Raw genomic sequence first — 27,618 nt, forward strand, 5'->3', positions numbered from 1 at the left:
CAAGTAAGTGAGGAAGAGGGAAACATGGAAGTGTCCCAGATCCTGCCTGGTAACGAGAGAAGCTACCGGAACTAGAGCTCGTGCTCCACCTGTATGCAGGATAGTACACGGGGGGAAGGAACACTAGCGCTAGGAGCCGGTCTATAGAACATGTCAGGACATCTTCTCACTGTAGGATACATGGAAGCATACAGTCTGTATGTATGGTCATATACCCTGTATAATACATGGAAGCATACAGTCTGTATGTATGGTCATATACCCTGTATAATGTATAATACATAGAAGTATACAGTCTGTATATATGGTCATATACCCTGTATAATACATAGAAGTATACATTCTGTATGTATGGTCATATACTCTGTATAATACAGAGAGGTATACAGTCTGTATGTATGGTCATATACCCTGTATAATACATGGAAGCATACAGTCTGTATGTATGGTCATATACCCTGTATAATGTATAATACATAGAAGTATACAGTCTGTATATATGGTCATATACCCTGTATAATACATAGAAGTATACATTCTGTATGTATGGTCATATACTCTGTATAATACAGAGAGGTATACAGTCTGTATGTATGGTCATATACCCTGTATAATACAGACTGTATGTATGGTCATATACCCTGTATAATACAGAGAAGTATACAGTCTGTATGTATGGTCATATACCCTGTATAATACATAGAAGTATACAGTCGGTATATATGGTCATATACCCTGTATAATGCATAGAAGTATACAGTCTGTATGTATGGTCATATACCCTGTATAATACATAGAGGTATACAGTCTGTATGTATGGTCATATACCCTGTATAATACATAGAGGTATACAGTCTGTATGTATGGTCATATACCCTGTATAATACATAGAGGTATACAGTCTGTATGTATGGTCATATACCCTGTATAATACATAGAGGTATACAGTCTGTATGTATGGTCATATACCCTGTATAATACATAGAGGTATACAGTCTGTATGTATGGTCATATACCCTGTATAATACATAGAGGTATACAGTCTGTATGTATGGTCATATACCCTGTATAATACATAGAGGTATACAGTCTGTATGTATGGTCATATACCCTGTATAATACATAGAGGTATACAGTCTGTATGTATGGTCATATACCCTGTATAATACATAGAGGTATACAGTCTGTATGTATGGTCATATACCCTGTATAATACATAGAGGTATACAGTCTGTATGTATGGTCATATACCCTGTATAATACATAGAGGTATACAGTCTGTATGTATGGTCATATACCCTGTATAATACATAGAGGTATACAGTCTGTATGTATGGTCATATACCCTGTATAATACATAGAGGTATACAGTCTGTATGTATGGTCATATACCCTGTATAATACATAGAGGTATACAGTCTGTATGTATGGTCATATACCCTGTATAATACATAGAGGTATACAGTCTGTATGTATGGTCATATACCCTGTATAATACATAGAGGTATACAGTCTGTATGTATGGTCATATACCCTGTATAATACATAGAGGTATACAGTCTGTATGTATGGTCATATACCCTGTATAATACATAGAGGTATACAGTCTGTATGTATGGTCATATACCCTGTATAATACATAGAAGTATGCAGTCTGTATATATGGTCATATATCCTGTATAATACATAGAAGTATACAGTCTGTATGTATGGTCATATACCCTGTATAATACATAGAAGTATACAGTCTGTATGTATGGTCATATACCCTGTATAATACAGTCTGTATGTATGGTCATATACCCTGTATAATACAGTCTGTATGTATGGTCATATACCCTGTATAATACATAGAAGTATACAGTCTGTATGTATGGTCATATACCCTGTATAATACATAGAAGTATACAGTCTGTATGTATGGTCATATACCCTGTATAATACATAGAAGTATACAGTCTGTATGTATGGTCATATACCCTGTATAATACAGTCTGTATGTATGGTCATATACCCTGTATAATACAGTCTGTATGTATGGTCATATACCCTGTATAATACAGTCTGTATGTATGGTCATATACCCTGTATAATACATAGAAGTATACAGTCTGTATGTATGGTCATATACCCTGTATAATACATAGAAGTATACAGTCTGTATGTATGGTCATATACCCTGTATAATACATAGAAGTATACAGTCTGTATGTATGGTCATATACCCTGTATAATACATAGAAGTATGCAGTCTGTATATATGGTATATGTAGGGTCCTATACTGTATGATGCATTGAGGTATACAGTTTGCATATATGGTGCATATAGGGTCATATTCTGTACGATGCATAGTGTATACAGTGTGTATATGGTATTTGTCTGTCTTACATTGAGTTGGGGTAGTATATTTTTGCTGCTTACACTATGTCACTTAAAGAAGGAGGCAGGGCAGGAGTCGGCTCAATTGAGAGCTATAGCAGGAGATTTCATGACAAAGCTGCCTGGAGGCTGGGTGAACGCTTGACTGCTCTACCCCGAATCCCCTTTCTGGTAAACCATATACGATCGGGCTGAGGCCCGCTCCCTGTGCGCTAGCGTCGTATTATGAACATTGTCCCTATCCCTTCATTGTCCTTCTACATGCCTGTAAACTTAAGCAATAAGGTCCTATAGCTGTATGCAAATGACCTGTGAGATGCCCAATGAGTTATTAGCATATTCAAGCCATTTGACCTGCCTTATTTACATTATTAGAAAAAATATGATTCTACAATGATTAATGTATAAATTGACTAGATAAAGGCTGGGATGGGATCCTTGTGAGCTGCTCCAACAGGTAGAGGTGACAGGAATAGTGACACAGACCTGATGACAGGTGTCCTTTAAGTGTGAGGCCGGCACACATTCACATTGATGTTATTGTTTTGGTGACCTCTGTCCAAGTGTTTCTGTGATACCTATGTGTTTATAAGGCTACATTCACACACACGTATGGGGGACGTGTATACAGCGTATATACGTCCCCCACAGCTAGCAATGGGAGCATGGCGCCTTACGGGAGCGGTACGGTGCAGTACAAGTGACCTGTCCTATCTTTTCCCGGAATACAGCGCCGTGCGCAATGTTCCTCTATGGAGAGGGGCAGGGGTGAGCAGCGCGGCACCTGTCCACGGAACCGACGTGTGCTATGGTACGGCGGGTACACGTCAATGTGAATGTAGCCTAAGATTGTATCTTAGTTCTTTGTGTTTTTGTTTCAGATCACAACATGCCTGAGAACACGGACATCACACCGGAAAATAACACCAGTGGCAGCAGAAAACTATCGAGGAATCAAGTCCTTACATTGATTTCAACTGCCTCCCTTAACTTAAGCTCAATGATATGTTATTCCATATTGGGACCCTTCTTTCCCCAGGAGGTATTATCTCCATGTGTCTATGTGTACTACTCCTTATTTTGTGAGGGGCACTCGTCTCTCTTGTAGTCTAGGAATTAGGAAAGGATTTATTGTGGTAAATTAATTTTTTTAATACAATTTTGTCTTCCATTGAGATATTAGATCATTCAAAATCTGATTGCTCGTCTCTGTTATAGTGCTGCATTATCTCTGTTATAGTGCTGCATTATCTCTGTTATAGTGCTGCATTATCTCTGTTATAGTGCTGCATTATCTCTGTTATAGTGCTGCATTATAAGAAGGAAGATGCATTCAAGGGGATTTCTGGAAGACCTATCTGTCATGATCGTTTGTTACCATATAGAGTATTGACCATTGGGCTGCTTTACATATGCAATTCTCATTCACTTCTATGATACTGCAGCTGGACATTAGTACAAAAGTCTATGAAAGTATATGTTCTTTTCCCATACAGTGGGATTACGGAGCTCTGGCTGCTACATGGTCGAGAATTTGATACCTTCATGTTCATGTAGCTTAGGTCCAGATCCCTCCAGCATATATAGTGGGCAGACTGGAAGCAGGTAAAGAACTAAGTTATTGTCAAGTCCATGTGACCCCCTCTAGTGGCCAAATGGGAACATTTCTTGGCTGGGGGGTAGACCATAAATATCTTTTATCAGTGTATGAGCCACACTTGAGTCAGACTAACAAATAAGGACTTTGTAGCTAGTTTACTGGGTACAGTAGTAAATGGAAGATTAGACCGGTGGAGCCTTTCCTTTAACCCTTACATGAAAGGGTTTAAAAAAAAATTATGTCAAAAATGTCTATTTTATTCCAATTCATAAAAGTGTGCAATATAGTATTATTCACTACAACTGTGGAATTCAATCCATGCAACAGTAACAGGGTTCATAGGCTATTGGTGCTCTGGACACTTTATTAACACAGTGGAATAGTATGTTGTGGTACACTAAAGCAACACTCACCGAGCGTACTAACCTGGAGTGGTGATTGAAGAGGTTAAAATGATAAAAAAAGGAAATGCCATTCTTTATTTTCACTTGCCATATATACTCGAGTATAAGCCTAGTTTTTCAGCACAAAAAATGTGCTGAAAGCCCAAACTCGGCTTATACTCAAGTAAAAAAATATATATCAAAACTCACTTTTTTGGCTTCCCCCGCTGCTGGCTATATACTACAGGAGGGGGCTGGCTATATACTGGGGGATATGGGCTGGCAGGCTATATACCGGGGGGCAGGTGCTGGCTATATACTATGGGGCAGGGTCCGGCAAGCTATATACTGGGGAGGCTGTGACCAATGCATTTCCCACCCTCGGATTATACTCGAGCCAATAGGTTTTCCCATATTTTCGTGGTAAAATTAGGGGCCTCGGCATATGTTCATGTTGAACAGTCTAAGCCAAATGTTAATTATATGGAATTGTAGTTTGCATATTGCTATTTTGCTTCCAAGAAAACTACTGATATTTTTTAGGTCACATTCAGATCACAGTATTTGCAATCCAAGACCAAGTGGAACAATTTGCAAATCTGTATCACTCCTATTTCATTTCTTTTTTTATTGTGAGACTTTTCAGTTAGCAGCGTACCAAAGTTATGTATGCCTCAAGGATTTAATGCAGTTGCAGGATTTATCTTTGTAGCCCAGATGTTTGTTCTACTTGTGAGACTTTTGAGCTCTGAAATTGACCCATTCTTGCACCTAATAAGTCGCAAATTAGAGCATGCTAGACCCAGACTATTTGGGACTAAAAAGTTGCAAACCTAAACAAAAAGTTGCAAAAGTGAGACTAAACGGACATGTATGACAAAGGGAAAAAACTTAAGATACATTGCAATGATTAAAGGGAACCTGTCACCGGGACCTCCTTTTCACTAAAGACAGGTTGTAAAAGCCTATAACACCTGCAGTGCAAAAATGCCTCTGTGCCTTCTAAGCACTTGCATTACAATATAATTGTGTGTTATAACTATTTTTGCATCATGACAAAATCCTGGGGAAGTCACAGAGGCTGGGCTTTGGTTTGGATGCATTTCAAAAAACAACATGTGCTTGTCTGAGCTGCCTCCACCTTTGTGCTCCTGTACAGCTTGTCCCTCCTCCACTGATGTCAGGCTGACCAGGCTGTGTCCTCTGAGAAGGAGGTGGAGCTGTACAGGAGCACAAAGGTGGGGGACAAGATCTGAGGAGTGAGTAACACAGACAAGTCACATGTTGTTTTTTGAAATGCATGCAAACCAAAGTCCAGCCTCTGTGACTACTCGGAATTTTGTTAGGATGCAACGTAAGTTATAACACCCAATTATACTGTAATGCAAATGCTAAGAAAAGGCATATTTGCACTGCAGGTGAGCTTTTGCAACTCGTCCTTAGTGAAAATGAGATGACAGGTTCCCTTTAAGTAGGCCAACTTCAGGAAACTTGAAAAAGTGGCAGCCCAAAAGCTATGACAAGTGCCCCTTCTTCACAGATTTTACTTGCAGAATTTGGTGCAGAAAATCTGCAGTGTAATATAGGAGCATTAAAGTGAATGTGACTTGGATAAAGTAATGTAGACAATATATTTTTTTGTGTGTGAAAAATAAAATGCTGACTTTTCTTGTTCATCCTCGCAGATGTTTGCATTTTTTTTTATTTAAATCTATGGGAAAGTAAAATATGCAAAAAAATCTACATCAAATCCACACCATGATGCAAATGTTTGCTTGAAATGACATCCGATCAGGTGAAACTAAACAGGCAAAAAAGGCATGTGGAACACACAAAAATCGCAACACTAAATAGACAAATCCGCATGATAATCTGCAATGTCTGCAGATAGCCTTACATGTATATGTTTCTATCCTGGTTTTGGCTTATAAATGCTGATAGAAAATACAGACGAAACTGTAACTTTGTTTCTTCCAAATGTATTTATTTTTGTTTCTATTTTTTTTTTTTTATTAAAGGCTGTGAAGAAAGGTGTTAGTAACACAATGGTTGGCTTCATATTCGGCTGCTTTGCATTGTTTAATTTTTTAAGTTCATTAATATTTGGAAAATATGTAAGTATGTTCTACCTTTTTATAACTATTCTATTACAGATTGTTTGCTGTATGTAAATTATAAAATGTAGATAAAAGCTATAAAATATAGGTTATTTTGTACAGCTCGTCTGAAAACCATAGGTTAAAGTGGGTTTCTAATCGTTAAAGCAAAATTAAGTAATTAAGTAAAATAAAATTATAGAATTTTATAAAAATAAATTGTATACCGTATTTTTCGGACTATAAGGCGCACAAAAAATCCTTTGATTTTCTCAGAAATCAAAGGTGCGCCATATATATGAACCACGCTTACAGAAAACAGCTGCCTTGAACTGTGCACAGGTCTGCCACCTGCTGGTCATTCATTCTTATAATCAAGTGCGCCTTATACTCCGGTGCGCCTTATATATGAATGTAGACATTTTAGCAGGCATTTATCGATGTTGCGCCTTATAATCTGGTGCACCTTATAGTCCAAAAAATACTGTAATATAAATAAAAAATTCCTATCGCTTTGCTATTTTAAAGCTTCCTACACATGCATATTGCAAAAATAAACTGTGTAAAACTGTTTTTTAATGGCTGACTTTCTTCAGTTTGGCATTTTGTTTTTCATGGATCCTCATAGTTTTAGACTAGCACATACTTTACTTGTTAATGGATTGGTTTCCCTGTCCGTTAAAGTATCTGTGGGCACTTACAATGCAGCCATAGACATTCATAAAGTGGATGGCACATTGCTGGCTTTCATTGTCTTTTGCATTTGCCCCAACTTGAAACTAAGTCCCCTTCTCAGGTGTGTGTTAGCTAATGCTCAAATTCTGAAACAGACTCCTCTAAATTGATATAATTCACATAAATGACTGATTTTGAAGCCAGTATGATTTTTCTGCTCAGGAACATATCCAGAAGCAGGGATTCTAGCAATGATTCAAAAATAATCAAGCCTATGACTGCAAATGTATAATTTGGTTAAATAACATAATGTTTCACCTACCATGTTATTCATCAAAGAGCGCCTATTATACCAGTAACATGAAAGGCGTGTTTTAATGATCTGCGCAAGTAACACTCAGATCTTCATGTCCGTCACACCACTCTTTAGGACTGAGTATACAGGCGGTCCCCTACTTAAGGACACCCGACTTACAGACAACCCATAGTTACAGACAGACCCCTCTGACTCCTGGGGAAGCTTTCTGAATGCTTTACTATAGTCCAAGACCGCAATAATCAGCTGTAAGGTGTCTGTAATGAAGCTTTATTGATAATCCTTGGTCCCATTGGAGCAAAAAATGTTTAAACTCCAATTGTCACTGGGCACAAAACCTTTTTTGTCTGGATCTACAATTATAAAGTATACAGTTTCGACTTACATACAAATTCAACTTAAGAACAAACCTCCAGACCCTATCTTGTACGTAACCCGGGGACTACCTGTAAATAGCGTAAAAAAAGGATAGTTTTAATATCCATGTCTACTATATGTGTCTGCACTCACTGTACGCCTTTACATCAGCATACTTTAAAATTTTCTATTCACATATACTATATATTATATATGTATTTATTCGTAATATAACATGAATTACGTATTATTAAGTTTAGAAGCAAAAAAAATGTTATAAAATTAATATATGAAGGCTACGGTATGTGTTCTTTTTGGTAAATCCACTTATAAACAATTAAGCGTGAAACACAATACTTCTGCAAATAAATATATTAAAATTTTTTGTATTTGTTCTGTATTTCAGATTGTCCAAATTGGAGCAAAATTTATGTTTGTGGCTGGTTTAGCCTTATCAGGAGTCGCTACAGTACTTTTCGGGTATGTTATAATCTATTATGTTGCTTCTAAAATGTGTTAATGCCAAGACCAGGAGAAATATTTTCATAGGGACCCCTTTGTTCTAGCAGTGTCCTATAATACTTGGTTGTAGGGAGTCTACCAGATTCCAAATTGCCAAACTACTAAAATCAGCATTGTGCAGTGCACTGTATATGCTTCACTGACATTATTTCCTGATTCCCAGTTAACTGCCACTGTAGAGAAATTCTAGTTTTCATCTTTACGCAATTAAACTTATTGGTGCACCAGTAGCTGCATCCTGACTGCTACTTGAATTTTCTTTCTTCTACTCCTTCTTTGGCACACATTGTGTAAATGTAGGACATGTCGGATTGAGTAGAAAGAAGGCAGTGTACCCTGAAGTTCACTGCGAAGCTGCAAGGTTATCAAAAGCTAATAAAGTGGGAGCTGGTAGACTCCCTTTAAGGCCTCTTTCCCTTGAGCGAGTTTGATGTGGCCTTAGTGCTTGGAAACAAGAACTGAACTGACCTGCTGAGTTCAGTTCCACTTTCTGGGTATTCGGGCCGGTAATTGAAGTAGGCACACAATGTGAGTTTGATGCAAGTTCAACGCATAAAACTTGCTCGTGGGCAAGATGCCTAAGGTCTGCACAATAGGTTGCAGACAACAGATATGTGGGCCTGTGTTTCATTGGCGTGATCATGTAGCGATGACAATAAAAAAAAAAGGCCTACCCAAGGTATAAACTTGAATTTGGTCAATAATTTGCAGCTTGGACGGGCGACTCATACACAGAACTGTGAAAACCACAGTTGTGTGTGTGTGTGAATCAATCCATTGAAATAAAACTAGCACACAAAATCCAAAATATGTTACTGGTCTTTAAGCCTAACACAAAATATCATACTGAAAATTTGTTGCAGAAATCTGTGGATCAGACTCTGCTTTATGCTGGGATTCCTCATTGGATTTTCCCATCAGAAATGTCAACATGGCCCTAGGATAAATATTAGTTGATCCACATGATTACCTCTTTTGACACATAATTGGACCAAAGGGAACTACTTAGTGAAGGCTTAGTTTATCTTTTCTGGCCCATTTTTTTTCAGCTCTGCGTCACTGTGAACAATGAAAGTTTTGTATGTAATGGGTTTAGATTTTGCTCTTATTCCTCAGGATTCCTCTGATTCGTGTTAGCAAATCAGGCTGATCTCTATTTTTACATGATTTCAGATTGCTTGACAAAGCTCCAGACGGAACAGTATTCATAGTTATGTGCTTTTTGGTGAGGTCAGTAGATGCTGTGGGTTTTGGTGCTTCAATAACCGCATCGTTTTCTATACTGGCAAAGGCATTTCCTAACAATATAGCCACGGCTATGGTAAGCCAATCATATTAGTAACTTAGAAATAAAAATATCCTATTGTGTGTCATCTTCCTTGGGTGTTGCTAATATTATAAATTGTAATGCAAAACGAAAATACCTCTGCTACATAAAGGTAGTCAGCATTTGATGCAAGTATAACTTATTGGATACATTAGATAAGAGCATAACAACACATTTGTATAACACACCCACACGTTTCTACTCTAACAAGTCTTAAAGGAAACCTACCTCTTTAAAATGGTAGTTATAATCCTCAAATACCTTGCACCAGCTCAGGGTGAGCTGGTGCCGGAGCATATCTTCATAATTTTCAGAATCTGCCTTATTGCTTGAAAAACTTGTTTATTTGTTAGATTTCAACCTCCCTCGGCGCACCATGCACGCAACCGTGCGTGCGCCTGAATAGGAAATGCCAGAGAGCCGGTGACGTCAACGAGCTCTCGGGCACACCCTGAGCTGGTGCAAGGTATTTGAGGGTTATAACTACCATTTTAAAGTGGTAGGTTTCCTTTAATCATGGTCTTTCAGTGTGCCCGCAGCATTTAACATGCCTTTGGGGGGGTGTTTCCCCCATGATCGCCCACCCCCTGCCGTTTTCGGGGGGCGCCGACTGTTGCTATGGCAACTCTGGGGGTAAGAACTGCCTGTAAGATGGCGTCAGTGACGTCATCTTACAGGCAGTGTCAGCCTATGCATGTGCATAGGCTGACACTGCTAATACCCTGCAATACATCAGTATTGCACAGTTTTATCATCTGATTTCTTGTTCATGGTGAAAACTGTAAAAAAAAAAACAAAAAAAAAAAACGTTTTTCAATAAAATATAAAGTAAGAAATCAATAAAAATGCTCTTCAGCCCCATAACATATACATAAAGATACATATAACGCAAAAAACGTCTAAATCCTAACACAACCCCCACATATATGGTATCACCGCGTCCGTAACATAATTATTGAACCCGCACGACGAACGCCGTTTTAAAAAAAAAAAACTGTTATAAACCCTCCAAAAATTATGATTTTTATCTATTCATTCCCACAAAAAATGCTATAAAAAATGTTCAAAAAAGCATATGTACTCCAGAATGCTACTGGTGCAAAGTACAACATGTCCCGCAAAAAAAAAAACAAGCCATCAACCAGCTCCGTAGCCAAAAAAGTAACAATGTTACGCCACTTGGAAGAAGGCAATGCAAAAATTATAGATTTTTCCCACATTAGAGTTCTATTTGACAAATTTAGTAAAATGTAAGGAAAAATATTAATGTATGGTATCCCCGTAATCGTATCAACCCATAGAATAAAGATAACATGATTATTGGGCTATAGGGTAAAAAAAAAGTAAAAAATCCAGTAGAGAGTTTATGCTTTTCTACTCCTGCCCTCAAAAAAAAAAAGTTCCTAAATTTTCAACAATAGGGGATACCAACCCCAAAATGGTAACACTGGAAAAAGCATCTCGTCCCACAAAAAAAAATGCCTTCCATGGCCCCAATAACGCAAAAGCTCAAATTTTACAGCCTACAAAAGGGGCCAATGAGGAAACTAAAATCCTGGCAGCTTTCTTTTTTGTAAATAAATGCAAAACTTATCAGCCAAAATTTACCACTAAAATGAAGTACAACATGTGGGTAAAAAACACTCTCAGAATCACTTTGATAAGTAACAGTGTTCAAAAGTTATAACCATATAAAGCGACGCAGGTCAGAATCCAAAAAATGGGACTGAGCCTTAAGCTACAAAATGGCTGCGTCCTTAAGGGGTTAATGGAGCCTGGAGCCCCTCGGGCATAGAACGAGGGGCTCCATAGAACACCTGTATGTCAGTGTGCTTGGTTTATAATTCTTCATCCTGGTGGTAGTTGTCCTTTAATGATCTGTAAATTAATTCTCACAATATTAAATACATTTCTTCTACTTATTGTGCAGGGTTGTCTCGAAATATTTACTGGGCTTGGCCTCGTTCTTGGCCCTCCAATTGGAGGAATTCTCTATCAAACGTTTGGATATGAAATTCCATTTATCGCAATCGGCTGTTTTGTCCTGTTAATGATACCACTAAATATTTTCGTCTTGCCTGAGTATGGTACGTATAAATATTTAATTTGTTACAAAAAATGTTATAATTACCATATATAATCGAGTATAAGCCTAGTTTTTAAACACAAAATTTGTTCTCAAAAACCTTAACTCGGCTTATACTCGAGTAAAGAAAAAAAAAATAAAAACTCGCCTTTCCGACGTCACCTGTAGCTCCTATGGTTGTTTCGATGCTCCGGTGCCGCCGCGGGTCCTTCGGATCCTCTTCGAGTTTTTCCGCTCCCGAAGGAAGAATCCGAAGAGGACCGAAGGACCCGAGGCAGCACCGGAGCATCGGAGACAGACTGGGCAGGCTGTATACTACAGGGGGCTGGGCAGGCTGTATACTACAGGGGGCCGGGCAGGCTGTATACTACAGGGGGCCGGGCAGGCTGTATACTACAGGGGGCCGGGCAGGCTGTATACTACAGGGGGCCGGGCAGGCTGTATACTACAGGGGGCCGGGCAGGCTGTATACTACAGGGGGCCGGGCAGGCTGTATACTACAGGGGGCCGGGCAGGCTGTATACTACAGGGGGCCGGGCAGGCTGTATACTACAGGGGGCCGGGCAGGCTGTATACTACAGGGGGCCGGGCAGGCTGTATACTACAGGGGGCCCGGCAGGCTGTATACTACAGGGGGCCCGGCAGGCTGTATACTACAGGGGGCCCGGCAGGCTGTATACTACAGGGGGCCCGGCAGGCTGTATACTACAGGGGGCCCGGCAGGCTGTATACTACAGGGGGCCCGGCAGGCTGTATACTACAGGGGGCCCGGCAGGCTGTATACTACAGGGGGCCCGGCAGGCTGTATACTACAGGGGGCCCGGCAGGCTGTATACTACAGGGGGCCCGGCAGGCTGTATACTACAGGGGGCCCGGCAGGCTGTATACTACAGGGGGCCCGGCAGGCTGTATACTACAGGGGGCCCGGCAGGCTGTATACTACAGGGGGCCCGGCAGGCTGTATACTACAGGGGGCCCGGCAGGCTGTATACTACAGGGGGCCCGGCAGGCTGTATACTGGGAGGCTGTGACCAATGCATTTCCCACCCTCGGCTTATACTGGAGTCAATAGGTTTTCCCAGTTTTTTGTGTTGAAATTAGGGGTCTCGGCTTATACTCGGGTCGGCTTATACCCGAGAATATACTTTTTATTAATGTAAATGTGACCACCATTTCAAGTAGCAGAGATGGTGCTGTAGCATTTTGAGGAGGAGATGTCCATGTACTAAGGAATACAACACCAGCGCATAGCAAGCTAAGAGGATGGGAACTGATGTCTTTGTATCGTGGTAACTAGACTAGATCCTACAAAATAGTGGCTTGGCTAGGCCCTTGTGACTGCTCTGTTAGCATTTAATTTGCGTAATTCCAAAGAATCGAGTTCTGTACTCATTGTGAAGCTGGAGAACATACCGCAGTATTAAAGATACTTGTTAGCTACATGCACACCACCGTTGCCGCCGTACTGTAGCACGGCGGGCACACGGCGGCACCGCGAAGAGGAGGAGGGGGTGAGAGCTATCTTTTCATGGGGTACGGTGCAGCACCGTTCCACTCCCGTAGGGCCCCATGCGCCCATTGCCGTCTATAGGGGACGTATATACATCCCCCACACGGCAGTGTGAATGCAGCCTTACACAGATAAAGTCTTATAAACTTATAACCATAGTGACTTAAAATATATATGTCATGCAAGTGTTCAAGAGGGAAAACTAGTTGCAGAGTCTCTATTCTAGGCAAAACTTCAACACTGCTATACCTTTCACTTGAAATGTAGCGTAATGGCTGTAATTTTCCACTGTAAAGAACACTATTTAGTCTAGATTAGAACAGAAACCACCAGCTAACACATAAGGGCACATTTACTAAAAACAGTGCAAAATACACTACGTGCAGTTTGCCTGTGCAGAGAGCGCCAGATTCATGATTGTGGTGCCCGTTTTAATGAATCTGGCGCTCCCTGCACTACGACAACAGAGTGCACCAACTTATTTGGTGCACCTTTAACATGGGGTGTGCAACAAATTTCTGTTGAACTTGCATGATAAATGTGGCATACTTTGCACCAGAACGTCATGTTTTATTGCGTTTTAATACATTTTCAAAAATTAAACGAATGTGTACGAGAGGAAAATTTTGCCATCTTCTGGCGCTAATAACTTTTTAATACTTTGGTGTACGGAGCTGTGTGATATGTCATTTTTCGTGAAATCAGCCAACGTTTTCATTGCTACCATTTTGAGGACTGTGTGATGTTTTGATCAATTTTCATTACATTTTATATGTCATGTAAAAAGGTGTAAAAGTCGCATTTCGGACATTTGGGCGCCATTTCCCGTCTCGGAGGTCACCGCCGGTTATAACTGTTTTTATATTTTGATAGATCTGGCATTTTGGGAATACCTAATGTGTTTGATTTTTACTGTTTATTATGTTTTATATCAGTTCTAGGGAAAGGGGGGTGATTTGAATTTTGAATGTTTTATTAATTTTTTACATGTTTTTTTTTTTCACAATTTCTTAGACCCTCTAGGGTACTTTAACCCTAGATGGTCAGATTGTTCCTACCATATACTGTAATACAACTGTATTGCAGTATATGGAGTTTTTGCATGTGATTCATTGCAATGAGCAACTGCGAACGAATCTCCTGAAACCAGCTGTTATGGCAACCGATCGCCGCCCCCGTCGATGATGTTTGGGAGCGACGATCGGAGGTAACATGGCGGCGCCCAAGCGCCGCCAAGTTTTAAGTGCAGCTGGCGACTTTGCCGGCTGCAAAGAAGAGGTTAACACCCGCGATTGGTCCAAGCACCGACCGCGGGTGATAGCGATGGGTCTTTGCTGCAATATGCAGCAAAGCCCATCTCTGTATGAAGAGGACTCAGCCAGTGAGCCCTCTTCATACACCCTTCATAGCTCTGCGGCGGATATATCGTCGCAGAGCGTGAAGGGTTTAAACTGTCTGTAATGGGTCCCTACCCACGATGGCCCCACGCGCGGTCTTCAAGCATAATGAGTTTTATCTCTTTATGTTTTAAAAATGTGTAAATTTTAAGGCTAAATGAACGTATAACCAACAAAATTAGACCATTCTAAATTTCACCTCCATTTTGTTTTAATCACTATGGAGATCTCAAGGGGTTAACAATATTCCTAAAAGCTGTTTCTGATAGTTTGAGTAGTGCAGATTTAAAAATGGGTTGATATATAGGGGGTTTCTAATATTAATTTAATTAAAAACAATAATGATCCCCAGTGTTCCAATTAAAGTACACATATGGGAAATGTTATTCAGCAACTTATTTAGGTGGTAAAACTATCTGCCTGAAAACGCAATGATTTGAATTTTGAAAATGGCAAATTTGTAAAAAAAATTCAGCAGTTTTTAATTTTTTTTTTATAAATAATTTCAAAACTTATCAGCCAAAATTTACCACTAAAATGAAGTACAACATGTGACGAAAAAACTATCTCAATCTGCTTTGATAAGTAAAATTGTTCAAAAGGTATAACTCCATTAAGGGGTTAATGCTTTACTTTTGTTGTGATCATACGTATAAACTCCTTAGGAATTAACTACTTTTATTTTATGTTTTTTTGTTTATTTATTTGTTGCAGATTCTTTACCTGGAAAAGATTCTTTTTGGACTTTAGTCAAGCTACCAAAGATTATGTTAATGTCTTTTATTATATTTTCACTCAGTGCATGTTTAGGATTTTTGGACCCTACTATGTCACTTTTTGTTATAGAAACGGTAAGTCATTTTAATTCTTATTGCCAAATAAACTCCAATAGATATGAAACGATTTTTGTCCTGCTAAGCTTGCCTTTTGATGAGATTTGTAGAATGCATAAATAAAAAATTAGGTTACCTGGAAAAAAAATATACCTGTTGTAAAAACATGCAGTTTACTGTGTTAATAGCTGGACTGCACCAGAACTTGCTGTTCTAAACAATGGAAAATACTGGTACTTACCACTTGTATGTACCAAACTGGGGCATATTTGCTAGAAGCGCTGGCTACCTTTACAGGCGATCAAAGTTTTAAAGCCATGCATGCTAAGCTGAGAATAAAAATTTGCAATACTTAATATAGCAATGCAGTATGCAAAGAATTTTGCCACGGTTGATGAAGGAAAACTATTCTACATTAAATAAGGTAGCTCTACATCAATACCGAACTTTCAGGAAGCCTTGTGACACGACATGGGATAATGAACCTGTCACCAGGGACCTCATTTTCATTAAAGACAGGTTGCAGAAGCCCATTACACATTCATTGCAAAGAGGCCTTTCTACCTTTTCTGAGCAATTGCATTATTATTTCATTGTGTGTTTTAAATTACCCAGTCCCAAGCTATGTTTTGGTTTGGATGCATTAAAAAAAAGTGACTTGTCTGTGATGCTCACTCCTCAGCTATCAGCCCCCAACTTTCTGCTCCTGTAGAGCTCCTCCCTCCCCCACTGATGTCCGCTCACCACATGGTGAGCTTTATCATTGTGTGAGTGAAGGTGCAGTGCAAATGAGGTCCCTGCTGATATGTTCCCTTTAAGACTTAATACACCTGTAAGAAAAATGAATTCCTTTCCAACCCCCTGTCAGTGGCCACTCACCTAAATAAACCAGTTTCCTACACTGTGCTGATGGGGAACAATGATTCAGAAACATCACTTTCACAGTTGGGTGTCAATTCATTTTGAAGAGAGTCAGTAGTTTGTTTGTTATCCCATCTAATGTCACAAGGCCTCTCAAAGTTGGACACTGATGTAGAGGGAACTGCCTTATTTAAGATGGCACTGGGCATTGTTTTTCCTTTTCCCACCCTGGAAAATGTGCTTATTCCTTTCTCCAAGTTAGACTACGCAGTCTTCTTCTGCACCAGATTTATGACTGTCTAATGTTGAATGACAAATCTCTCATAATAACTAATAAATGATATAATTGATGACTATTACCAACATACTGAAATGGTGACCCGTATTGGCTATGCAGCCTTCTTTTCACACTCTGCAGACTGTATGAATGATTAGAGACCACATACATGAAAATAAATACGGTAATAGTGACTGAATGAGAGAAAGCAGATAGTAGCAGTATTCACTGTGACATCTGCCCAGCTAGCTTGTCCGGTGTCACCCACCCACTGTCCCACATTTCGCATCCTTTCTGCTGTGAATGGAGATGTGGAAATGTTGCCATTCCCTTAGTCTCCTAAGGGCAAATATTGTATCTCTAGAACAAAATTAAAATAGATTTGTACTATGTATTTTCTAAATTATCACTGTAATACACAATAACAAGAGTTCCCTAATTTATCCTTTGATTTTTTTGCCATTGGCTGGTATTTTGGCTCATTTATGTGGAAAGTAAAGTTCATGATTTGGAAATGGCTGAAACAAAATGCAATATTATTGGAATTTCTGTGAGATTAGAAAAATTTTATGCATGCTGCATTCTTCAATGTAGTCAAATCTATCATCTAATCATGGACATAGACATATATTTAGTTACTAAAATCTTCTCTTCATATTCAGTAAATATTGTTGTCAATGTTCTCCTTCCAGTTTCAGTTAAAAGTCGGTTATGTTGGCTTGGTTTTTCTTGGCCTTGCTTTATCATATTCTTTTGAGTTCACCACTTCTTGGACTCATAAGTGACAAGTTACCTGTAAGTATTATTTCTATTCACATATGGTTTTGGTTACAATATTATGTATGTAATGTACAATGTAAATTGACATTTTTTTCTAATATAGGAATTGAGGAAGTGGCTTCTTATTTTTGGCAGCCTTGGGACTGCAATGTGTTTTTTTATGTTAGGACCTGCACCTATATTCCACATTGAAAGGTGTGTTCAAATCTTTAAAATATATAAAAGTTCTCTATTTTACTGTCTCTATTCTGCAGGTGAAATAGTATGTCATGATATTGGTGGTGAACTGTGCTTGTGCCACCACTAATGGGTAGCAGCTGTAGCAGTTTTCATCCATTTAAAGGGAGTCTAGCATCTGTAAGACCTTTACTTTGGTCCAGCATGTCATTTATGAGAAATTCCCATTTTAATCTGTAAGCTAAGAGCCAGTTGGAGCCCTCTATGTGGAGTCGGAGTCATGATAAAATGGACTGACTCCACGAACATATAATACATTAAAAAAAATTAATTTCCTTTTAAAATGTCTATTCTATTACTGTTCAAAGGATTTAGGCCAGGAGTGAGCAACATTTATTGGTTCAATGGCCATATTGTCATACTGCTCAACTTTAAGGGGTCACATCAGTAACCACCACACTAGATGCGCCAAAAACCATAGTACAGCTCAAAATGCCACAACAGAAATTATAAATGCCACAGTAAAGCAATAAATGGCACCCCAGAAACCAAATCCTGCATTGAGAGCAGACAATAATAATGGAGACCCCAGAGCAGATAATAATGGTACTGGAGAATCCAGAGCAGTCAACGATAATAATAGAGGGACCCCCAGAGTAGACGGTGATAATACTGGAGCACCCCAGAGGAGACGGTGACAATCATACCGGAGCCCCCCAGAGGAGACAAAAAATAAATACTCTCCTTTCCTGGCTCCTCTACTCCCTGCACCACACTGCAGATTCTTCTTTCCTCCATATGCCGCTCAGCTCTGTGTTCTGCTCTGGTTGTATGTGCTGGCATCAGGCCCAGGAGTAGAGCCATGCCAGGAGTAGTAGAGGAAACGGTTTTCTTCAGCAATTGGGGCAGTTCTGCTCGGTGTCCTTAACCCGACGCATACAACCAGCTTCAGGAGTCAGGATACAGATACAGCAGGAGAGGACCCGGAAGCAATGAGGACTTTTCAGCTGCACTCACCTCTACCCGGCCTTCTGCACCAATGAACGCTTCCTTTGGTTATGGAAATTCTCATTGGACGCTGACTGACAACTCTTGGCTTGACAGGCTGCATATGGCCTGTCGGTGCAGGATGTGCAATCCTGATCTAGGCTTTTAGTTGAGATGAAAGTGTGCACTTTATCTACCTACTCAGCAGTGAAACTCCTCTGCTACAGATCAGAGGAATAAGGTACTGGGAAGGAATTCCTGCATTTATCTCTGCATTGTTGAAATGACCAAGAAAACAGGACTGTGGAGTTTAAGTCGAATTTTGAGTCGAATTGAGTCGACTGTGGAGTTTGAGTGACCAATTTGGTTGAGCTGGTTGAAGTTGGGAAAATTGTGAAGTCAGAGTCAGAAGTTTGGCTTACCAACTCCACAGTCCTGTTCTTGGCACGTGGACCTTTGCTGGACCACTTCTTTCCCCCTGGTCATTTATCTTGTGAAAAGCAGGGAGTAACAGGGAAGAAGAGAAGAAGTGAATAGCTTTGCTCGAGGAGCAGAGGACATCACCTTGGTGCACCAACTGCCTCATTATCATACAGATTAAATTGGTAATAACTGGGAAATAGCACATAACGCACAGAAATAATAAAGGTATGTTCGGAATCACAATACATTTCATTAACACATGCTGCCAGCGGATTATATAACAGTTGGTGGAGATGGTTGACTCCTCTTAAACCATTAGATGCTGCAGTTAGTAATGATTGTGGTACCTAAGCAGTTAGATGGGTGAGAGGGTTTCTTTTGTCACCCAGATTCAATTGTCTGTTATGTAGATTTGCCTATTAGGCTCCTTTATGTCAACTAAATTGCATCATAAAGATATATTGACATGGGGGACATCCACATGCTGCAGCACTTTTTATGAGTTATTCTTATGCATGTGAATACATTCTAAAAGGGGTTGTCCGATAAAGCAAGTTGTGCCCTATCCGCTCCCGTTGAGCGGTGGGGGTCTCAGTGATGGGACCCCTGCGGATCACTAGAACCAGGGGTCCTATATATCCACATTGCACCCCAAAATGACCGTAGCAGCTGTTCATTGCAGGGAACGAGATGTTGCCCAATGTACCCCTGTTCTCGTGATCCATGGGGTCCCTTCAGCAAGTGAGGCCCTATCCTTTGGATACGGCCTAACTTGCTTCTTGGGACAATCACTTTAATGTTGCTAATCTCCTACAGCTGATCGATATTGTGAGGAATGCTGCAATACTTCATGTGGTACAGTGATTTAGCTTTATTATAGTGTTTTCTGTCTGTTCTTTTATTTTTAATTGCAGATAACAATAAAAAGGACCCTTTTCTTGATTTCTCTGCAGTTCTGATTTGCTGGCACTAGATGGTGCTTTTACACTTTATTATAAAGTTTGGAATAGCCATACCTTGTAGTACTGGGGTAGGGAGAATTTTGGGGAACATTTATCAAAAGTGTCTAAAAACTAAAACGGTGCAATTAAATTAATTTTCCCACGACCGTTTATAAATTAAAGCTGACCTCTGTTTGGTTGCCATGAGCAACTAGAACCGTTTTGGTCTCTTTTTTTTTTGATAAGTTTCCCCCATTGTGTATGTTGTATCTGTTTTGAAAACAAGATACATTTAAGAATTTAAGATGATGGATTCCCTGTGTTCTGGAATAAGTCTAAGGTTGTCGGCCCTAAATGAAATTCCTATAGCACAGATCATAATATATGAATCCATTTTGTATTCTAGAATATTCATCCTGGATTTGGATTTTTTTTTTTTTTCTATTTCAGTAAACTCTGGCTGTTTATCCTTGTGTTGGTTTTGGATGGATTTTGTATAGGTCTATGTGGTATACCAGTGTATCCAGAAATGCTCAGTGCAGCATAGTAAGTATTGTAACTTTTTTATTAAAATATATAATATAAAACCTAACAAAAACACAAAACATAAAACAAACATTATGTACAATATATACAAAATATTTACAACTCCCCACCTGCTGGTCCAGCCTCATTCACACCTAACTAACATAAGATATCATCAACACAAATGAGCATAAACACACCCTCCACCCTCTCATAACAGACCACCCCACAGAAATAACACATCCTTTTTTTTACATTTTCAATTTTTTTTACATCCTTTTTTTTTCATTTTTTAAATGTTTTTTTTTTTTTTTTTTAACTGAATCCCATGCCCACTCCCTCCCTCAGACACTGGTCTAATGTCCAAAGTTTGCATTAAGAAGTCCAGACCAGTGCCCAATCCAGTGTCCAATATCAGTTCCAAAATCCCACCACCATCACCCCCCTCCCAACCTAACACTATATCCCAGACCACAGTATATACATACAATATAAACACTATTTACAACATGATGAATAGAGTCATATAAACCAACCACATAAAGCCCAGATTCAGCGCTTGCAAGCCCTACATCTCTATATACTCAGAACACAAAACAAAAATCTACAGTGCAGCTTCAGCCTAACACCAGGAATGGAGATTATAGACTAAGAGACACTAAAGGAGAACCCCCTCCAAAGCAGAGAGGCCCTCCCCGTGCCCAGCGTCTCATACTCCAGAGAGCGCACCTTCACCCGGTCACCCAGAATGTTCCTAACCACCTCATCCACTGGGAGGATTTTACGCTGCGTCGACTCTAAGCACTGTGCGTTCCACGTGTGGTACCTGACCACTAGACTAACTAGGAATAACGTGCAGCAGTCCCGGCCACCCAGGCCTCTGAATGCTCCATAGGCCCACTCCACATAGTAAGTTCTGTATAATACATCAGTGCTGTTCCACCACTTTGTTGAATAATGTCATAGATGGCAAAAAGAAATTAAGAAGATAATTATTTTGAAAATGATTTTGCTGTGTAATATTTATTTTATTGTTCAATACTAACTAGGCTCATACATGTTGAAGGAATGTAGCAGTTAACTCCTTAAAGGACATCTACCTCCAGGATATAGGAATGTAAGCCAAGCACACTGACCTCCTGGTGTGTGCCCCCAGGATTTGCTCTTCTTTTAGTTTCTTATGACCTAGGTTTCTTTTGTTTATTTTTTTTTTAAAGCTCTTACAATTATGCAAATGAGCCTTATGGCTCATTTTCATAATTTTTGAAGCTTTTTTTCCATAAAAATGAGGGCATAGGAAGCTTAAATAAGATTGGATCCTGCCAGAGGCGGCACACACCAGCATGTAAGTGTGCTTGGTTTACAATCCTTGATCCTGGTGGTAGATGTTCTTTAAGTACAATTTTAACTTGCAGTATTTTTCGGACTATAAGGCACACCGGAGTATAAGGTACACCATTAATAAATGCCTGCTAAAACGACTAGGTTCATATATAAGGCACACCGGATTATTAGGATGAATGACCAGCAGGTGGCAGACCTGTGCACAGTTCAAGGCAGCTGTTGTCTGTAAGTACGGTTCATATAGAAAGCGCACTGGACTATAAGGCACACCTTTTGATTTCTGCGAAAATTATAGAATTTTTTGTGTGCCTTATAGTCCGAAAAATACGGTAGTGTGTTTTTTTTTTCCAAGACATGTGGGACTTTATATTGATACATTAGTTTTAATAATTACATACCATATATACTCGAGTATAAGCCTAGTTTTTCAGCACAAAAATATGTGAGAAACCCCAAACTCGGCTTATACTCGAGTAAAAAAAATATATAGGTTTTACCTGGTTTTTGTGGTAAAATTAGGGGCCTCGGCTTATACTTGGGTCGGCTTATATTCGATTATATACAGTATTTAAAATTTGGCAATAATTTACTACAAATGTGAAAAAATAAGCTTTTTTGTAATTTTTCCAATGAAAGTGTTTTTTAAAAAGTAATTTTTACCAAACTATGTTATAAATATGTACAGCATTATTCAATCACCTTTTCCCAGGTTCAGCTACAGATGCAGTAGGTACATGTACTTCTGTAATAATGAAAAGTGAAAGTGTTTCCTGCAGCTCCTTCTAGATTCTGCCTTCTCCTGTTTGGAGGGGGACACACTTCAAACGCCTCTATCTCCTAAACCTGAATTTTGTATGTATGCTCAACAGAACGGGAGATATCCACTCTTATTTAGTTACAATCAGCAATAGAAAGCTGTACATAAAAATCTACTTTTTTTTAGTACAATTTTAAGGGTTGATATCTCTTGCTCTGTTAAAATTCATACACAATCCATGCATCATATTAAAGGGGACATTGTGTTTCTAGATGCCAGGGTTCAGGAGATATAGCCGTTTGAAGTTGGCCACTGTCATGACATTAAAAGGCCTTTCTGCAATCTGTCACAGTAAAAGCTGCCGTATATTTACATGGAGCAGCCCTGACGGGGTTAAGGACGCAATATTCTTTTTTTTGTAAAGTTTTCAATCTGCACCTTCAAAAATCCATAACTTATTCATTTTTCTGAGCACAGAGCTGTGTGAGGGAATAACTGTTTATATTTTCATATATCAGGCATATTGAGATGCTGCGATACCTAACATGTTTGTGATTTTTAGTGTTTATTATGATTTATATCAGCCCTATGGAAAGGGGGGTTAATTTTTAGTTTTTGAATTATTTTTTTAACATTTTTTTTTTTTAAACTTTTTTTTTTTTTTTACTTTGGCTGTAGATGGTCTGATTGTTCCTACCATATACTGCAATTCTACTGTATTGCAGTATTTGCCATTTCTACCTGACTATTTGGTAATACTCTCATTGGGACATATAGAGATCTGCAAGTGAGCTGGAAGTGTCCCCCAGTGCTGCAAATGAATGGAGTGCTAGTTCCCATGCCTGACTAGTTCTCCTTTTACCTCCATGGGATTTCCGAGACAAACGTCTCCCACATCTATAACTGTATGTTAATTTAAGGAGGGTACATATCGATTTGCAAAGATCGCCTATGTTTTAATGTATGTGGCAGGAGGAGATAGTGCTTCAGGCATTGGATGTGATTTCTTATTAATTCTCATTTCATTTGCTTCTAGTGAGAATGGCTTTGAAGAAGGTCTTAGCACTTTGGGCTTAATATCTGGACTGTTCAGTGCAATGTGGTCTACAGGGTAAGTACTGTATTCTCCTACCTTTTGTGCACATCTTTTTCTGTTCACACAGCAACATTTGACCACCCGCAAGGGCCAGAATTAAAGTAATGATTACTCAGAACTAAGACACTTATTGCACATTAAAATAGTATATGTGGGATGAAAGGAAGAATCCAGAGTCCCGAAGTCCCCTGTCAGCACTTCAGAAAGGATCAATAGTCATACAGGTAGCTTACAATCTAGGATGATAAGATAGGATTCTTAAGTTATGCAACAGAAGTTTGTCACATTCCCTTAGGATATAATATTAATATATCATTTCAGAATATCCCTCAATTGATGCATTTGTGGTTAATTATATACACCCGTGGTTTCCACGGCCCTGTGTAAGAACCGACTACCTGACCCGCAAAACTCAGAGAAGATCCTATTCCTGTCTTTTTGCAGCCTGTGGAGTCTTTATTGTGGTCCTCAGCGTGTGAGCATACACATAGAGATGACACAGGATGCAAACAATGGACCGTGGAAAAGCCTTAACCAATAGGATCTTCTCACATTTATCTACACGTTTTGAAAGGTTAACAGGAACTTAGCACAGAATTACTATCTTAATGAGAATATATAGCTATACCGTTTTATGAATTTTAAATGTATATTTTTCTTTGGCAACATATTGAAGATAAGAAGGGTTGATCATCCGTTTTACCCATGGGATAGATTGGTCCGGATGATAGATCATAATACACATATTATAATATCAAGAAATGTTCTTATTTATTTGGTTATATGACAATCTCTTAGGAAATGGTTTATATGTACATATATAGGCTTTAAAGTCCAATTTTTTTGTAATAGCTACGGTATCTAAGATCTGATAAAATAATCATTGTAAAGTAATGCTTGAACTTTTAACACTGAGATACTGCACTCATATCAGGTATTATTTAGAGTTCAAGGGAATCGGAAGCTGCTGAAGGAGATTACTGCTTTTTATTTGTTCTGTAATTTGCTACTCCAAGTACACAACAATTCCCCTCTTTACACAAAGGTTCTGATAACAGGGTATAACAGTGGTGTGCGATAAAATGGTAATTTTATTCTAGAATGTTAAACATATACATGTGGTCACAGAGATGGTACATAAACCATGTAACGCCTTAATGGCCAATGGCTAATGGTGTGTGTGTTATTGTCAGATATGTGAGTGCTTCTGTTCTCAAGTGGCCATTGTTGTAAAGCTATACACACTATCCCAAATTTCCATTACCACTTCAAAATTTCCAAAATGTCATGCATGCCTCCTTAAAGCCATAGCATTTCTAGAATTTACAGTTAGGGCCAGAATTTGGACAGTGACACAAGTTTTGGCTGTTTACAAAAACATGTTCAGAAATACAATTATATATATAATATGGGCTGAAAGTGCACACTCCCAGCTGCAATATGAGAGTTTTCAAATCGGAGAAAGGGTTTAGGAATCATAGCTCTGTAATGCATAGCCTCCTCTTTTTCAAGGGACCATAAGTAATTGGACAATGGACTCTAAGGGCTGCAATTAACTCTGAAAGGGTTCAAAGGGTTCACATCTAGATGCAAACCATTCATCAATTCCAAAAATAGACAGGCCAGAGTTAAATTTGCCGAAAAACACCTCAAGAAGCCAGCTCAGTTCTGGAAAATTATTCTATGGACAGATGAGACAAAGATCAACCTGTACCAGAATGATGGGAAGAAAAAAGTTTGGAGAAGAAAGGGAACGGCACATGATCCAAGGCACACCACATCCTCTGTAAAACATGGTGGAGGCAACGTGATGGCATGGGCATGCATGGCTTTCAATGGCACTAGGTCACTTATGTTTATTGATGACATAACAGCAGACAAGAGTAGCTGGATGAATTCTGAAGTGTACCGGGATATACTTTCAGCCCAGATTCAGGGTCCAGGGTTTATTTACACTTTCATTTAGCTTCTGAACATTAAAGGGGTTATCCGGGTTTAAAAATTTTTTTATGGCCGGGCTGGGGAGGGCTAGTTAAATATAATAAAGATGTACTTACCTCCTCCGGTGCTGCCGATGTCCCGGTTTCAGTACAAGGGTGCACAGGGAGCTTCCGGCCGGCCGGAAGCTCCTGTGCGCACCGTCTCCCAGCGCTTACAATGCTGAGAGATGTGGACGGCTCCTCCCATCCGTCCCCAACGCGGACCGGAAGCTCCCTGTGCGCGGCTTCCGTGCCCCTGTTTGTTTACAGGGGCACAGAACGAAGTGACCGCGGCGCGGGACATCGGCGGCGCCGGAGGAGGTAAGTCCATGTTTATTATGTTTAACTAGCCCTCCCCAGCCCGGCCATAAAAAATTTTTTAAACCCGGATAACCCCTTTAATGTTCAGAAGCTAAATGAAAGTGTAAATAAACCCTGGACCCTGATCTAAATACATCATCAGCACAGAGGGTAACACACAGCAGACAGGAATCATAATGTGTCTGCTTAGAGAGTCCCTGCTCACACTCTGGGATTTTACACTGACCCTTCCTGAGTGATGGGAGCTAAAACTTCAATAAAACTGAGTGATATTCTAAAGTAAGGAGGTGAAAAGTGATTTTTATTATGTAAACATCATTAGGGGATTATAGTTTGAGTACTTTTTTTCCAACTAATTTAGTTTTTTATATCTTTTTCAGATCATTTGTAGGTCCTACATTTGGTGGGTTTCTAAGTGAAAAAATCAATTTTAAGTGGGCAGCTGCCTGTCAAGGACTTTTACCTCTAGTGGCTGTAAGTTGCACGTCATGTTCTGTAGCCATTATGTGATTGAAATGTTGCTGATTTTAATATACACCGTTTTGTCTTTTGCAGTTTGTACTGAGTATAATATTTTATAGCTGTGAAGCACGTGGAAAGAAAAGGTGAGGTCTTCAGAGGATGCTTTAAAGTCAGAGTACTTAGAGCTAATAATCAAAGCAGTCAACTCTGTACATTCTAGTGATGGCGCATGCATACTGCAGCTTGGCTTTAATAGGGTGAATGCGATTTTATTGTGTGTGTGTGTGTGTGTGTGTGTGTGTGTGTGTGTTCCCTGCCCTACAGATCCACATAAAGTCTATTGGTATAGGCACTTGAATCATTGCTAGGAAAAAAATAAAATTTCTTTTTTTACTTTCTTTTGACAGCTCTAGTTCATTGGAAGCTAATGGCTCAGTTCAAGAAAGGGAACCTTTACTACAAGAAGAACAATGAAGCCAAGTCAAGAATTTTTTTTTTTTACAGTTTCCGTTGACATGTTTTTTGTTTTTTTTTAATTATTATTTTTAATTTAACATTTTGAGCTGTAAAATGCTGGTATTCTTATAGGTCTGTCAACCTGTAAAATTCCTAATCTTGCCAATTTTTATTTCTGTTTGGTAACGTGAAATACTAGTGATCAGCATAACAATACGAAGGCATTTCTGAGTTTTCATCACATTTCATGTTATCAGGTTGCTGCACTGATAAAAACCTTGTCTTTACCTGCTAAATCATACTTTGCTAGATGAACAATTGTACCATATGTCATGAAGCTGAGGAGGCTAGATTCACATCTCATTTTCCCTTATGTTTTATGTATATCTGTAAACCTCCTAACATATACACTAAACTTGATTATAGGATTCAACTCATAGACAGAGGCTAAAAATGTAACTTGCAATAGAAGGTTTTCCGTTTACTATCAGTTGTCTGTCATTCTGTTATTATGTGAACACAGTTGTCGGTAATACATCATTATTGGTGATGTGAACTGGCCCTAATACTGCTTAACTGAGGTCAACTCTTTGTAATTATGCAACACACATTCATATACTATATAAATCACATTACAACACATATTTAGAGATAATATATACATACCGTATCTACTTATACTTAAGTGAAGAAAGAAATAAAGTCAAAACTCTCCTTTTGACGACATATTGACAAGCTGCTGCCATACCG

At 39.2% G+C, this 27,618-nt stretch overlaps 1 protein-coding gene across 1 annotated transcript; it reads left to right on the plus strand.

The window, feature by feature from the left end:
* On the plus strand, nt 1-27,358 carry SLC18B1 (solute carrier family 18 member B1). Its single transcript, XM_072141509.1, is given in 15 exon segments — nt 1-49; nt 3,262-3,422; nt 6,382-6,477; nt 8,214-8,287; nt 9,503-9,650; nt 11,587-11,743; nt 15,364-15,500; nt 17,313-17,372; nt 17,374-17,415; nt 17,504-17,595; nt 20,379-20,474; nt 23,591-23,665; nt 26,331-26,424; nt 26,506-26,555; nt 26,820-27,358. Coding segments are annotated over 15 exon segments (1,374 nt in total). The 5' UTR covers nt 1-24; the 3' UTR covers nt 26,887-27,358.
* Nucleotides 27,359-27,618: the final 260 nt, after the last annotated feature.

Source organism: Engystomops pustulosus, chromosome 3, assembly GCF_040894005.1.
Source record: "Engystomops pustulosus chromosome 3, aEngPut4.maternal, whole genome shotgun sequence".
NCBI classification, from domain to species: domain Eukaryota; kingdom Metazoa; phylum Chordata; class Amphibia; order Anura; family Leptodactylidae; genus Engystomops; species Engystomops pustulosus.